The 16,786-nt window shown below is 36.0% G+C and overlaps 1 protein-coding gene across 4 annotated transcripts in view; it reads right to left on the reverse strand.

The window, feature by feature from the left end:
- MALRD1 (MAM and LDL receptor class A domain containing 1) overlaps nucleotides 1-16,786 on the reverse strand; it is an 835,513-nt gene that overhangs the window by 759,217 nt on the left and 59,510 nt on the right. For all 4 annotated transcript variants that reach the window (XM_088025530.1, XM_088025529.1, XM_028114131.2 and 1 more), the window contains exon 5: nucleotides 12,762-12,858. In XM_088025530.1, coding sequence (XP_087881656.1) covers nucleotides 12,762-12,858 — 97 coding nt within the window. The remainder of the gene's footprint in view (nucleotides 1-12,761; nucleotides 12,859-16,786) is intronic.

Raw genomic sequence — 16,786 nt, forward strand, 5'->3', positions numbered from 1 at the left:
TGAAAATAAAACGGCATAGGCAATTAAGGGAGTGTGGGTAATAAACGAAGCTAAGATTTGCACAATAACAATTAACACGAAACAATTAAAACTGTAATTTTTGTAGATTCACATAATAGCTGCAGATCTTCTGCCCCCTGGAGCTAAATAATTAAGTAGTGGCCATAGTTCAACTAAATGTTGTATATTATCTCTAATTTTTCACTATTTATACAAGACAAAAATAGCAAAATCGTCAAGTATAAATTACATGTATTAAAAATGTAGCTTGTGTCAATTGGTATGAAATATCTTTCACTAATGTCAACCATTATACTACCTTCGTCCTCCAAACTGGAATTTGTAACCATAAAAACAGTAGATGGGAGTATGAGTCAACAATCAATTAATCTCCTGGGCACCTCTTTGTATTTTAGTGCATTCAGTCTCAGAGCTCAAAACTATTTAATGATGTCAATTATCTATATTTATATTCATATGCATTTTCTCTACATCCCCACCCTCTTTCTTTCTCATTGTTGTATTACACCACAATCTAGCTGCAGAAAATTATTTTGGGGATTTTAAAATCCTCCCTCCATGATACGTGTTCATCAGGATGAAGCGTTGCTAACCATTTTAAGGTCTCTATGCCAATGAAGACACATTTCCTTCAAATCTTATCTTGTACAAGCAAGCGGTGTAAAATTGGCCAGACTCTCTCTCAGATGGTACAGAATGAAGTCCAAGTCTCAAGGCCATTGCAGTAAAAGTTATAATTGACATCCACTTTTGACTCCAGGGGTTTTAGACAATTTCCTTGTCAATTTTCTTAAATTAGTAATGAATTTCAAGGAACAGTTATTAGATCCTAAAAGGTAGCTAGAAGTTAATAAGACAAAAAAGGTAACTAACTAGGTCCTTAGTTATTTAACTGGATAATATGTATGCACCATTCAGGTTCTCATTAAAGTATGATTTGTGTATTTGGGGCCTTCATAAATGAGATGGAGGCAACATCCTGGCAAACCAATCTAAGAATATTCAGAGAATATTCACAATATTCTGATTATGAGCCACAGCATGCAATTTTTGTAATAAATTATAATAAGCAATTTATTGAAAAATCATTGAGTAAACATATTTATTCACAGTCACAAAGCTAGACTTTTCTTTCATATATGCTACTTTCGTAAAGTCTAAAAAGATCCTTCTTTCAATGAATGTGCATGAATTTTCTTGGAAAAGGGCAGTAGTTAGAATGATACTGTTTGAAGGTGTGGGGAAAAATCTAAAGGAGTTCTCTAATATTAGAAAAAGAATTTAGTTGAATTGTACAACTTACCAAATGTTCAGATACCATAAGGATACCTATACCTATACCATATGCACTTTTATAAAGTTGTTCACATTTTTATAGTAAAGAGAAATCTATACAGCAAAACAATAAAGTTATGCTTTTCTTTAAAGATAATACCACTTAGTACTCTATGTGGCAGCTTCCTCACCATCAGAATTGTTTCAACTTTAAAAAGTTACTATTTCTTCTTTAAATATATATATATATATTAAGATTTTATTTATTTATTTGAGAGAAATAATGAGAGAGAGAGAGAACACATGAGAGGGGGGAGGGTCAGAGAGAGAAGCAGACTCCCTGCCGAGCAGGGAGCCTGATGCGGCACTCGATCCCGGGACTCCAGGATCGTGACCTGAGCCGAAGGCAGTCGCTTAACCAACTGAGCCACCCAGGCGCCCTCTTCTTTCTTTCTTTTTTTTTTAAAGATCTTATTTATTTATTCATGAGAGACAGAGACAGAGAGAGAGGCAGAGGGAGAAGCAGGCTCCCAAGGAGCAGGGAGCCCAATGCGGGACTCGATCCCAGGATGCTGGGATCATGACCTGAGCCAAAGGCAGATGCTTAACCATCTGAGCCACCCAGGCACCCCAGGTGCCCTCTTCTTTAAATATATTTAACTTATATATCATAAAATGAATTCAGACATTTGGTTATCCAGTTCTAGGAGTTTTGGCAAACATAGACCCATGATCTTTCTTCAATCAATCAATATTCCATTTATTTAGTCAGATCTTCTTGATGTCTTTGATCATTACTTTGTAGTTTTCAGAATACAAACCCAGCATATATTTTGTTAGATTTATATGTAAGAATGTACTTTGATTGTATTACACATGGCGCCATTTTTCTAATTGCAGTTTCCAATTGTTCATTGCCATTGTAGAGAAACACAGTTGATTTTATACAGACTGTATCCTGCTACTACGATAAACTCATTTACTAATTCTAGAAGTTTTTAAAATAAACTCTATGCTATTATTTATTTCCTCTTTTCCAATTGTATGCCTTTACTTATATGCCTCGCCTTATTGCATTGGCTGGCTTTGCAGTATGTCACTGAATACAAGTGGTAAGAGTGGACGGATGTCACTGCCTGCTTCTCGGTTTTAGAGGTGAAGCATTCATTCTTTCATAATGGGTATGATGTTAGCTGTTGGGTCTTTGTCTATGTCTTTTATTAGGTTATAGATGTCCATAGTTTGCTGAGGTTTTTAATTATGGCTGTATGTTGAATTTTGTCAAATGCTTTTTCTGCATCTACTAAGATCATCATGTGCGTTTCTTCTTTTGTCTGTTAACAAGGTAAATTACATTGATTGCTTTCCAAACATTGAACCAACTGTGCATCTCCTGAATGATTTTAATGTATTCTCTTTCTAAAATATTACTGGATTCCATTTGCTAATATGTTGTTAAAGATCTTTTGTGATAGAAACATTGGTCTGTAGCTTTCTTTTCTTATAGTATCTTTGTCCAGTTTTGGTGTTAGGGCAAAGCTGCCCTTGTAGACTAAGGTAACAAGTATTATTTTCACTTTTATTTTCTGGAATAGAATGTATAAAACCTGTGTTATTTTTTTCCCTAAATATTTGATACAATTTTCCAGTGAGACCATGTGGTCCTGAAGTTTTCTTTAATGGATGATTTTTACTATGAGTCCTATTTCTTTAATAAACATAAAGCTACTCAAGTTAATCACTTTCTTCTTGAATGTCTTTTGATCATTGTGACTTTCAAGGAATTTGTTCATTTCACATAAATTGTTGTATTTATGTGCATAGAGTTTTTGGTAGTTATTTCCTTATTCCTATTATCCTCTTAGTACCCATAGAGTCTTTGGTATTAGCCCTATTTCACTCCAAATTAGGTAATATGTGCCTTCTCTCTTTTTTTCTTGGTCAATCCAGCTAGAATTTATCAATTTTAGTTACCTCTTCAAAGAACCAGCTTTCGGTTTTGATAATTTTCCCTATTATTTTCCCATCTTAAATTCCATTATTTATTGTCTTTATATGTATTATTTTCCCACTGCTTGATTTAGTTTTTATGTGTTCTTCTTTTTCTACTTTCATTAGATGGATAGTTAAATTTACTGGCTTGAGAGCTTTCTTCTCTCCTAATACAAATTTTATATCAATTATTTTTGTCTAAGCGTTGCTTTAGCTGTGTTACACAAATTTTAGTAAGTTATATTTTCATTTTCTTTCAGTTCAAAACACTTGGCTGTTTCAAAGTATGTTTTATTTAAATGTGTGACATTTAATTCCCAAATGACTGTGGATGTCCCAGATGTGTAGTTTAATTTCATTTTGCTCGGAGGATATACTTTTTACCATTTCAATTGTTTTAACATTCTTAAGATTTGTTCTACAGCCCCAGTAGTACCGCTAAGCCATACTGGAGACTGGAAAATTCAGGAATACTATCTGCATTTAATATTTTTACATTTGTGCATCTTTGGTTTTTTCATTAACTGTGAGCTTTTAATATGAGGTATTAAAATATTATTTATATGAATTAGTGCTTGTCTCACTCTGCTCCAGCTGCTATAACTAAGTACCATAGATTAGATGGCTTAAAGAACAAAAACTTATATTCTCACAGTTCTGGAGCCTGGAGGTACAAGATCAGGGTGTTAGCATGATTGGGTTCTCATAAAGGTCCTCTTCTTGACTTGTACATGGCTACCTTCTCACTGTGTCTTCACATGACAAAGGGAGAGGGTGAGAGAGAGGGAGAGAGGAAGACATTGGCAGTGGGGAGGGAGACGGAGAGGGGTGGAGGGGAAGAGAGAGAGATCTCCTCTTCTTACAAGGTCACAGTCCTTCCTGTCATATTAGGACCCCACCCTTATGATCTTATTGAATCTTAATTACCTAAGACACTATCTCCAATATAGTCACATTTGGGGTTAGAGCTTCCACATTTGAAGTTTGGAGGGACATAATTTGGTCCGTAATAACAAGTTTTTAGTGTCCCCTTGAATTCTACATCTGTGAGAGTATGTCACTTGCCTCCGTATAGTCTTGCCACTGGGCCCAGGCTATAGTCTACCTTAGTGAATGTTCCACATGCACTTAAAAGGAGTTTAAGTTTTAAATTACTGCTATAGTTTTAAATTACTTTTTAAAAATATCAATTATTTCAAGTAGGTAGATAATTTTCTCCCTTTCCATAGGTTGCCTTTTCATTTTGTTGATTGTTTCTTTTCCTGTGCAGAAGTTTTTTGGTTTGATGTATAGTTTCATTTGTTGATTTTTCTTTTGTTGCTTGTGTTTTTGGTGTCATATCAAAAAAAAAAAAAAAAAGTTGCCAAGACTGATGTCATAGAGATTTTCCCTATGCTTTCACTATAAGTTTTATGGCTCCAGGTCTTATGTTTAAGTCTTTAATCCATTTAGGGTTAATTTTTATTAGTGGAATAAGATAAGGGTCCAATTTTATTTTTCTCCATGTGGCTGTCAGTTTTCCCAACACCATTTATTGAAGAGACTATCCTTTCTCCATTAAGTATTCTTGACTCCCTATCAAATATTAGTTGATCTATATACAGTGTTTTATTTCTGGGTTCTCTATTCCATTCCATTGGTCTATGTGTCATTTTTTTATGCCAGTACCAAACTGTTTTAATTAGGATAGCTTTGTAGTTTAATTTAAAATCAGGAAGTAGGATGCCTCTGGCTTTGTTCTTTCTCGGGATTTCTTTGGCTATCTGGGGTCTTTTGCAGTTCCATACAAATTTTAGGACTTTTTTTTCCACAGGATTTGCAAATTCTGGCTGATTTTTTTTGTACACTTTTTCTATTATTTATTGAGAGATGTGTATTCAAGTCTCCTTGTATAATTGTAGATTTGCCTATTTCTTCTTTTATTTCTTCATATTGTTTTTAGGTGCATACATATTTAAGACTGTTCCGTCTTCTTAGTGAATTTACCCTTTCATCATTATAAAATATCCTTCTTTATCCCTATTAACTGTCCTTGTTCTGAAGCACATCTTGTTTGATATTAATATAGCCATACCACCTCCTTTTAATCCCTTTACTTTTTAAAAAATCTTTATTTATTGCTCTTTTTTTTTAAAGTGGAGTTGACACATAATGTTATATTAATTTCAGGTATCCAACCTAGTGATTCACAAATCTATACCTTATGCTGTGCTCACCACAGGTGTAGCTACCATCTGTCACCATCCAACACTATTATAGCACCACTGACTATAGTCTCTACCTTGTATCTTTTATCCTCACGACGCATTCATTCCATAAGTGGAAGCCTGTACCTGCCACTCCCCTTCACCCATTTTACCGATCCCTCCATCCTCCTCCCCTCTGGCAGCAGTCAGTTTATTCTCTATATTTACAGATCAATTTCTGCTTTTGGCCTATTCATTCATGTGCGTATTTTTTAATTCCACATACAATTAAAATCATATGGTGTTTGCCTTTCTGTCTGGTTTATGTCACTTATCAAAATACCCTCTAGTTCCATCCATGTGGTCACAAATGGCAAGACCTCATCCTTTGTTATGGCTGCATAATATTCATGTGTGTGTGAGCGTGTGTGAGCGTGCATGTGTGTGTGTGTGTGTGTGTGTGTGTACACACCACATCTTCTTTATTCATTTGTCTATTGATGAACACTTAGGTTGCTTCCATATCTTGGCTATTGTAAATAATGCTGCAAAAGACACAGGAGTACATTTATCTTTTCGAATTAGTGTTTTTGTTTTCTTTGGGTAAATTACCCAATAGTGGAATTATTGGATCATATGGTATTTCTATTTTTAATTTTTTGAGGAATCCCCATATTTTTTCCACAGTGACTTCACCAACGTACATTTCCAACACTACATGAGAGTTTCTTTTCCTCCACACCTTCAGCAATATTTGTTATTTCTTGTCATTTTCATTTTAGCCATTCTGACAGGCATAAATAATATCTCATTGTGGTTTTTGATGTTAATTTCCCTGATGATGAGTGATGTTGAGCATCTTTTCATGTGTCTGTTCGCCATCTGTATGTCTTCTTTGGGAAAATGTCTATGCAGATCATCTGCCCATTTTTTAATTGGATTGTTTGGGGTTTTTTACTGTTGAGTTGTAGAATTTCTTTATATATTTTGATAACTACATCTATTGGATATATTTTTAGAAATATCTTCTTATATTCAGTAGGTTTCCTTTTCATTTTGTTGATGGTTTCCTTAGCTGGGCAAAAGCTTTTTATTTTTGTGTAGCCCAAACAGTTTATTTTTGTTTTTGTTTTCTTGCCTGAGAAGACATAGCTAGAAAAACACTGCAATGGCCAATCTCAAACACATTACTATCTATATTTACTTCTAGGAGTTTTATGGCTTCATGTCTCACATTTAGGTCTTTAATTCATTTTAGGTTAATTTTTGTATATGGTGTAAGTGGTCCAGTTTCATTCTTTTGTATGTAGCTGTCCAGTTTCCCAGCACCATTTACTGAAGAGACTACCTTTTCCCCAATGTGTATTCTTCCCTACTTTGTCATAGATTAATTGACCATATTTGAATCCCTTCACTTTTAATTAATCTACATCATTTTATTAAATGAGCTTTTGTAGTCAAAATGTAGTTAGCTCTTATCTTTCATCCAATCTGACAACCTCTGACTTCCAAAAGGAATACATATGCTGCTTATATTTAATGTAATTATTTTATCATTATAACTAAATTAGCAACTTTATTATTTTTCAGTTTGTGTCCTCTGCATTTATTATACTTTGTGTTCTTTACCACCACCCTACTATCATTTCTGCCTTCACCATCTGTTTTTCTTTGTCTTCTAGTGGATTATTTCAATATTATAATATTTTTATGCTCAATTTTAGTGTATCTATTTTCCTTTACTTATATCTGTTTAGTGTTCACTCTAGGGATAATAATATGCACACCTCAGTTTAACAGCCTACATAGAGTTTGTTAGCATTTCAAATAAAATGTAGACATCTTAAAGCTATGGACTTCTACACTCCCAACTTTATGGTATACTTACCATATTTGTTACATCTACATACTTTAAACCCACCAAAGGGATGTTCAAAAATCTGCTTTTAAGAGTCCTGTGTACAGTAAAAATCTTTAGAAAAGAAGGTCATTCCATTATATTTACTCTGATATTTATGACTTCAGTCGTTCTTTCTTTATTCCTACTGATAAAATATTCCTCTGTCATTTTTTTTTCAGCTGGAAAATCTGCTTTGCATTTCTTTTAGAGTAGATCTTCCAGTGATGAATTCTATAGTTTTTCTTCATTTGAGAATGTCTTTATTTTATCTTAATTCCTGAAGGATATTTTCAAAGGATATAGAATTTAGAGTTACTTAGTTTTAGCATTTTAAAAATGAATCTCTACATTCTGGCTTCCATACTGATGGGAAAACTACAGTCTCTACAGAAGATGTAGAAAAGCACCACAAAGCACCACACATCTGGTGACTTAAACAACATAAATTTATCTTCTAATGATTTTGGAAGCTAGAAGTCTCAGATAAAATCACATTACATAGCTTGAGGACATACCTTAATTTCTGATGTTGAAACAAAAGCCAAAAAATAATATATATTCTTAGTATAAATATAAGTACTGCTAAAAAATACTCTCATGATATTTTATTTAAGTCTCTGTTCTATGAAATGGAGCACTTGTAGCTCAGAGGAAAGAAGAAGAATTTATTCAAATTCCCAAATACTTGATACTTAAATAATTGCACATGTTCAGTGTTGAGTCATTTAGTTGACATATATTTATTAAGTGTTTGCTCTGTGCTGGAGATCCACAAAGGACTAAGACACTAGTAACTGTTTCCTCAAGAAACTTAGTGTTTAGCTACGAAAATAAATCAATAGTGTGCATGGGGTGGGGGCGAGTGTGGGGGGGGGGATTTTCTGTAAGAGAAGGCTTCCCAGAAAAGAGACCTCCACTCAGTCTGCTCAATCTGGAAGAATAAGTAGTAGGAGGACAGCCAAAAAAAAAAAAAAAAAAAAGAAGTCATGAAATAGGCAGAGGGAGCCAGGTTTATAAAGATACCCAAGAATAAGATGACACTGTGTTGCTGAACTACCAAGCAGTTTGTTCTGGCCAGAGTCTGGGTATTCTTGGAGGACTGTGAAGGAGGAAGTTGGGCTGGTGTGCAAGAGCAGGATCATGAGAGCTTAGAAATTTGAAATCATAAGAATTTATAAGAAATTTTAATCTTGGGCACCTGTGTGGCTCAGTTGGTTAAGCGACTGCCTTCAGCTCAGGTCATGATCCTGGAGTCCCGGGATCGAGTCCCACATCGGGCTCCCTGCTCAGCAGGGTGTCTGCTTCTCCCTCTGACCCTCTTCCCTCTCGTGCTCTCTGTCTCTCATTCTCTCTTTCTCAAATAAATAAAATCTTTAAAAAGTTTTTGAATTTTATTCTGATTTAATTTTATAAGAGTTATTGATAGATTTTAACAAGTAGAGGCTGGTCATATTTATATGTTAGGAAGTATAATCTGGTGGACAGTACATAGTACTGGATAGTAGAGTTGAACAGATCAAAACCAGAATTTTTAAAAATCCAGGGGAAAAATACATACTTAAATGAAATCACAGTTGGATAAATAATAGTGATAAATAAGAGGAGACAATTTGAAAAATGTAAGGCCATGCCCTCACCACTACTTTTTAACTAAATTAATACAGGGGTAGGAAAAGGGGAGAATGATTTAAGAATGACTCCTAGGCTACTGAGTGAGACCAGATGTCAATAATTTAAAAAGAGAATATAGGCAAGGGAACAGATTTGAAAGAAAACTGGAATTTACTTCTAAGTATGCTGATGTTGAGTTTCTCTGGAAAATATTTGCTCACTCAGCTCATAAACCTGTTCTCCTTGCCTGCCTCTATTACAGAGGCCGAATCCAAATACGCAGTTTTATTGGTCTGCTTAGCAACCAAGGTACCCATGTGACAATCATCTAGCCAATAGCATGGCCAAAAACATTGCCCTTTCTCATTTTTGCCTTCCTCCTGCCCTGGATGTGAGATGTATAGAACCTCAACAGTCATTTTAAGAATATAAGCATGAAGGAAATACCAAGGAAATCCCTTAGTCCTTGACTTGAACAGTACCAAAGTTGAAGAATCTACGTCATAACTGTCCATCTCCTCTTGTTTTCTTAAGTCCCCTAAGAAAACTCTTCTCTTTTCTTGCATCCAAATGCATTCCTAATGCTGGGGTAAGATTTCTTATGGTGATGTCTGGAAAAGGTTGAGTTGGCTCTGCCTACATGTCTCAGATGCACCCTGATCATCACCATCAGTACTGCATGAGACTGATACCACTCTAGTCAGCTGACACTCTGTCCCAGAGCACTCACTGCCAAGTGCAATAATTAACATGAGAGCAGGATGCATGGTTCCCAAATCCTAGTTTGGTTCTTCTTTTTTTTATTTTAAGAGCAAGAGAGTGCAGGCATTCATGCAGGGGCAGGGTGGGGGGGTCAGAGGGAGAGGGAGAAAAAGAGGGAGCGAGAGCAGGCTCCATGACCCTGAGATCATGACCCGAGCCAAAATCAAGAGTCCAGTGCTTAATTGACTGAGCCACCCGAGGCGCCCCAAATCCTAGTTCAATTCTTAAACCTGAGTTTAGCTGGCTTCACAAAAAGTGTCCTGAGAACCTTTTTTAAAATGTGGGCCCCAGCCTCAGTGATTCCCATCTAGCAGTCTGGGGTAAAGCTCAGAATCAATCACTTCTCTTTTTGATTCTGGTGATTGACTAGGGTTAGTCTATCATTAGAGCCTCTGAACTTGACTGGAGAGAATCATTTGGACATTTAATGTTATATAATATTACCATCTCTCACATCCCTACCATTTACAAAATGCAACTCCAACCAATGTCAAGCCTATGTATTCCGTTACACTTTACTCTTTTTCTCCATTATTAATCCTCATGCTGCTTTGTCTTCCTATCAAAAGTGTAAATATGCCATCAACCCTCATTCTGTTTGAAAAACAAAAAACAAAACTCCCTGTACCCTCAACTTCAAAGAACTTACTGTGTGACCTTACCTGGAAACTGGCTTTTTCCAAAAAGAAACTACTTCTCTGCACTTCTCCAGAGGGATGACATCCTTTCCCAATGCCCCCATAAACACAAGGCCTAAAATTAAAGTCACCATTCTTCTAAATCCCTGATGTTGATTCATTTATTCTTCTGTGTGTAGAAACGTCTTGGCTCATGACATCCAACTTACTGCCCTGGGTCATCCATGCATCCATATTCATGGAAGACTTCAGTTTGGGATTTCAAAATCTTCTCTAGTCCCAAACCTTGTAATGTTGTATAAATTTAATATCCATGGGAAAGGCCTAGCCAATAACTTTGCTTTAAAATTCATGCCTTTTCTTCAGTAAACTTTATTTCCACACCACCTCAAAAACAATATGGCTGTAACATTATCTGGAACTATCATCTTAGAAATTATAGACACCAACATTTTTTCCGTTTGACCATGACCTTTCATTAAAGGTCCAACTTTTTGTGCTCTCACTCCTGTGACTATTGCTTTTTCACTTCTATAGTGATCTTATAGAGCTCTTTTAAGTGCTCACTAAAAATCTGGCATTTGCTTTGGAATATTTATTATGGTCCATCTACATTGGCCTTGGTCCCAGTAGATGGATCATGGGTAATTAAGGAAATAGCTTTGGTCCCCAGGTCCAAAGATGGAGAGAAACTTCATCTGTGAAATGATAGCAGAGTCCTATTACAGGCGATGTCAAGTCCCAAGCACAACCCCAGCATGCTCCTGTGACATTTGTAATGCACAGTTTCAGTGGCAGAGGCCAGGTCCTAATTTTCTTTACAGTTAGGAAAAGTCCAGCCAATAGCTGATTTCATTCCTCATTTTCTTTTGGGGGTGATTAGCTAGACTGAGCAATACATAGGACTAGCTGGGGATCATTTTGTTTGGCAGATCTCAGTTTCTGCAGAAACTATAAAATGAGATATATAAAGATCCTGCTGAAGTGATCATAGTTAGGGACTAGCTGCCCCATTACAAATCAAGCTGAAGCTGGCCACGCTCTGGACCCAAAGAATACCATGCCGGGTAACAGAAGAGAGAGCACGAGGAGAGACTGAAAAGCAGAACAGACGTAGTTGTGTCTGCTTTGCCTGCGGTCAACAGTATATTCTCTCCTGATCTATTGCTTCCCTTCCGATAAATCCTATAAATGTTACCTTCTGTTAGTGAAAAGGCATTGAGGTTTATACTTCTAGGAAATGGGTGGAGCTTACAGTCTGCTCCCTTGAAGTTCTCCATTTCAATTTATCTATATTTCAATTTATCATATCATATCATGATTTCTCATCTAAAATATACTGAGAACTGAAAATATAAAAATGAAAGAAATCTTTTCGTGTTCCAGTGTGGAAGGAGCTGTCAGCAGCTCCTATAAAACTCTACCATGGTCTAAGTGGCAAGAGACACATTCCTATAAATCTCTTATCATACCAGCACAAGTGCTACTTAGAATCAAAGCATAGTACAGGCATCCTTTATCAAGATTCCTTGGTCTCCTTTAGGTAGATCAACTCATCTCTTCTGTTCTTGAAATATAATTGACCACAACTACCAAATCTTTGTAGCAAAATAGAACTTAGAATCCTCTTTACAAAATAGCTATCTTTATTATGCTATATCTTAACATTTAAAAAGGAAAAAATCTATCAACTATCTATAATCATATATATGATTCTTGCATGATCATTAGACTAAATTAATTTATCCTGACCAATTGATAATTTGAACATTAAACTTTTCTGTTGAGAACAATATGCATGGTGAATTGAATAGAATTCAGTTAATATAATCAAAGGACCAATATGGATAACTTTTTAGATCTGCTATATGTGGCTTATTGATTTAGCTGTTTCAGTCTAAACAGAAAATAGATTATAACTAATATGTCTCTCCACTTGTGTCTTTCAGTGGAAGAGTCAAATCAATTCCCCAAGAAGATAATTTCAAGCCTAGAGAAGCCAGTTTTCACCTAGTCTCCTAAAGGGCAAGGAGTTCTCTTGGTGAGATTTACCTAGCCAGTGTAAACATTGCTACAGTATTTCAAATCTGAGACTAAATGATCACTTCAGCTCTTTAGAGCATCAGACTCAGTAAAAAAAATAGCCTATTTTCACTTCTGGCATAAACCTAGACATTGTTATACAGTGGAAAATCACCCACTTCAAAACATCTGTCAAAAAAAAAAAAAGAAGAAAGAAAGAAAGAAAGATAGAAAGAAAGAAAGAGCATTATACAACGCTTTCATTTCATTCAAAGAATGAAAGTCATTACACAATGTTTAAAATGCACCGAATTTATATACAGAATAAGGATCAAAATGAGAAAAAGTTCTTACCATTTGCAGGCAAGCAGCCTGAACTGAAAGATATATCATCAATAGCTATGACTTCATCCTGTTCAGGAGTTGAAATTATTTGACCTTGAAAAACAACCTGCACAAGAAAAACAAAACAAAAGCACAAAGCAAGAAATATCACTGTCTCACAGTCTTACAGCACATAGCCTACAAATAAAAAACATGTCACTTCCTAGAAACACTTTGGTGACCATGCCAATTCCAAGTGGGAAGAGATCCATGCATACACTCTCAAGGACAAGAAAATATAGTCATCTCTGTATCTCAAATGTCTACCATAGGTTATGTAACATGTTTGTGAAATGAAGCAATATTCATCTGGTTTTTGCCATCTAATCATCTCTGGTTCATATGTGTTCATACTATTTAGTATTTACTAGCTCTTGGACCCAGCTCCATCTTGATCTCTGGTTCTTGGTATTTTGCAATTGTGCCCTATTTCCACCTCTGGTTCTCTAAATTTTGTTCACAGACTTGCCTTGGATATCCATGTGCTATATCCTTCTGTGCATTTTCTGCCATTATCTAAACAAAACTTGGGGCAATGACTAGAAATGATTGTGCAGTGACTTATTATTAAAATGAGTGAATGTGAGGGGTATTTGTGTGGCTCAGTCGGTTAAGCATCCGACTCTTGATTTTAACTCAGGTCATGATCTCTGGGTCCTGGGATTGAATCCTGCATTGGGCTCCGTGCTCAGTGAGGGGTCTGCTTGAGACTCCCCTCTCTCTCCTTCTCCCTCTGCCCCTCGTCCCACTCCCACTCGCTCTCACTCACTCACTCTCTCTCTCTCTCAAATAAATAAATAAATCTTTAAAAAATGAGTGAATGTGATATTGTGATGTAAATCCAGCCCAAGCCTGCACCAAGAGAAAATACTCTGGTATAATAAATCTGAGAAACTTAGGAAGAAACTACTCTCCAATTTCATAGTTACTTAAATCAACAGAAAATTGGTGCATTGGTGGAGTATTATCCCACCCTCGCTAATGAATACCAGTGATGTTTGCGGCTTAATTCATAGATGCATTAAACTGTGTGCATTATTCAGTCTTGCTTATACTATAAACATTTTATTATTTCAAAATGTCAGCACTGATTTTTAGCTTGACAACTGATCTGCATATAGTAGACCCTAGCAGATCATTTTTGTCATAACACATTCTCTTTACAACATGATGTACTGATATATTTCCTTTCAGACCAGATGCCATCTACTAGACTACTAAAAATATGAGGTGACACATCCATAACCTATTGAGTAATATGTCAACATGTAGCCCTAAGAGAGTCATCTTTTCTTCACATAAAACAGAATAATCATGTGACTACTTGTAAAGCAGGACGATGTTGGAAAAGGCCTATCAAAGACTGCTGTGTAGACAAAATAATCCACTTGGCATCTGAAAAGATGAGCTCTGGTTACACATTTGAAATAGAAAGTTTTGAGGAAAAATAGAAATACGATTGGAAGAGTACTTGGCAAACAGTAGTAACCAACTCCAAATGTTTTTACTACAGATTGTGTGATCTCTGGTAGAGACTAGCTCTTTCTGGGAATACACACATGAAAGCCGATTAAATGTGACTAATCTCAAGTAAACCACATCTAGAAGACAGTAGTTACAGAGTCTAGTCTCAAGGTTTATTTGTAGCACCCAGCAGATCAACTTTTACAAAATCCCTTTACAGTGTATTAGTAACAGAATCATGAATAAAATGGGAGAGTTTTACATGCATACTGATTGATTATTTTCTCAGTATTTTATTTCACTACTTTTCCCAGAATTTTCTGTAAACCTAACTACTTAGTTTACAGTTTTCATCATTCTTTTTACAGTTTCTAAAAATGTAGTTTGTAGATTCCATTTAGTAATAAAATTGGTGGGTATCTTTTGCTATTTAACATTTTAATATTACTTCTGATACTAATATAGTTTGGGTTATTAGAGTTGGGCTACTCTTTTTTTTTTTTAAGTACGCTCCACGTCCAGCATAGAGCCTTACATGAGGCCTGAACTCAGTACCCCAAAATCAAGACCTGAATGAGATCAAGAGTAAGATGCTTAACTGACTGAGACACCCAGGTACCCCAATTTGGGCTACTCTTAGTCATGGAATAATCTTATGTTTGTACTGATGTAAGATTCAATGAATGACTTTAGCTGTATGAATAGTTAATCTGCAAATATTCTGCATCCCTTTTGTGACCTAACTTACATTTAAAATTGTCTTTGCAATTCTGCTCTGCTGTTCAATAAAGAGCTGTTTCAGAGGGGAAAGAAAAGACTGTTAAATAGAGATGATTTTATCTGAGGGCAGAGAGCACAGTGGCTAACTTATGTGTTTGGGAAAAGACTGCTTAGGTTCAGATCCCAGCTATACCACTTAAGAGCAACAGGACCTTAGAGAAGTTATTTAACATCTCTGTACCTCACTTGTCTTCTTTGTAAAAAGGTACTGATAAAAATAATAGGCTATTGGGGCACTTGGGTGACTCAGTTGGTTAAGCTTTTGCCTTCAGCTCAGGTCAGGTCAATCTTGGGATTGATCCCCACGTCTGTCCTTTGGGCTCCCTGCTCAGCAGGGAGTCTACTTCTCCTTCTCCCTCTACCCCTCCCCTACCAGTTCATGCTCTCTCACAAGTGAGCTCTCTCTCTCTCTCCAATAAATAAATAAAATATTTAAGATAATAAGTTATTACCTATGTGATAAGATTTATGCAAGGATAAATGAGTTGTTACATGTATATCAGCACTTGATATATTGTTAATATTAAAAAAGTGTTACCTAATTTTCGTAACACAGAGTTATCATAAAGTATTTAAGCTACTGTATGAATAGCGTGTTTATAGTTAAAAAAAATCTATTCTCTACAGATTAACATCTTATCCTTCTTGAAAGCCTTTTCATCTGTTTTTGCTGAACTAAGAGCACACCAGTGGTAACCATATTTAAAGAGAGAAGCAGAAATTAAGGGTGAACTAATCAGCAGTCTCTTACTCCTTTCTCCACACTCTCTTCTCAAACCCACTGATCTTCAGGGTTTCAGCTGTTACCCTGAAACACAAATGTATATCACAAATGTCAACTGCCTTTCTGAGCTTTCCACCAGTATCTCCACAGCCTGCTGGACATTTTTACCCAATGACACAAAGTCACTTCTAAGTCACAATATTTTTTTCCCCTCACACTGGAGCTGTCCCATGACTCCCATTCTCTGACAATGGCACCAGAAGACTGCCACTTTTCAATGCTCCAAACTCCAAAACGGCTTGCAGAATCACGTTTTCTTCTAGCCCCACATCCAATCCATCAAGACTTGTGAAGCCCTCTCTTTTTTCTATTCCTATTCCCGCTCCTGTATCTTCACTCCTGATCTAATGAAAAGGCTTTTAAATGACCTTCTCACCTTCAGTCCTCTCCATCGGAGTTTGCAATATGTATATTTTGTTTGAGTCAATTAAATTACACATTAACTCAGTGTAACTGAATGAAAGTTAGTGTGAAAATTGGCTGCCATTTGAGCCCACTGGTTCAGCAAGAGGAAAGGTTTTTCTTAAGGAGAACGCTATTTCTCTAAATGTAGGGGAAGTCACCAATGGGTCTGGGTAGCTATAAAACTTAAGACCCATCAGACATAACTCAATACTCAAGTTAAATATATTTAAGCAGACTTTCCAGAGATTTTGGTTGGGATCCTGAAAAAAAAGGGTGGGTTGAACTAGCTCAAGAAAATGGAATCTCAAGATGAGTTTTCTTTAAAAGCCAGGTCTAGGGTCAGAAGCCATGTTTTTGTATGGTATGGTAGTTGTATTTCTAAGAAAAGTGAGGTCTAGCATTCTTTGTTTTCCCCAAAACTTTGGCAAATATGTTTTTCCAAACATCCACCTCATTTTAAATGTATCAGGGGAAATAAAGCAAAGAGTAGCAAACTAGCAAATAAAATAAACCCCGATAACAGTGTTAGGAATTTGGCAACATCACAGAAGTCAGGTATGGG

This window comes from Eumetopias jubatus, unplaced genomic scaffold (assembly GCF_037043125.1).
Source record: "Eumetopias jubatus isolate StellerSeaLion01/CBP00866 unplaced genomic scaffold, mEumJub1_p1.0 scaffold_8, whole genome shotgun sequence".
In the NCBI taxonomy this organism is placed as follows: Eukaryota; Metazoa; Chordata; class Mammalia; order Carnivora; family Otariidae; genus Eumetopias; species Eumetopias jubatus.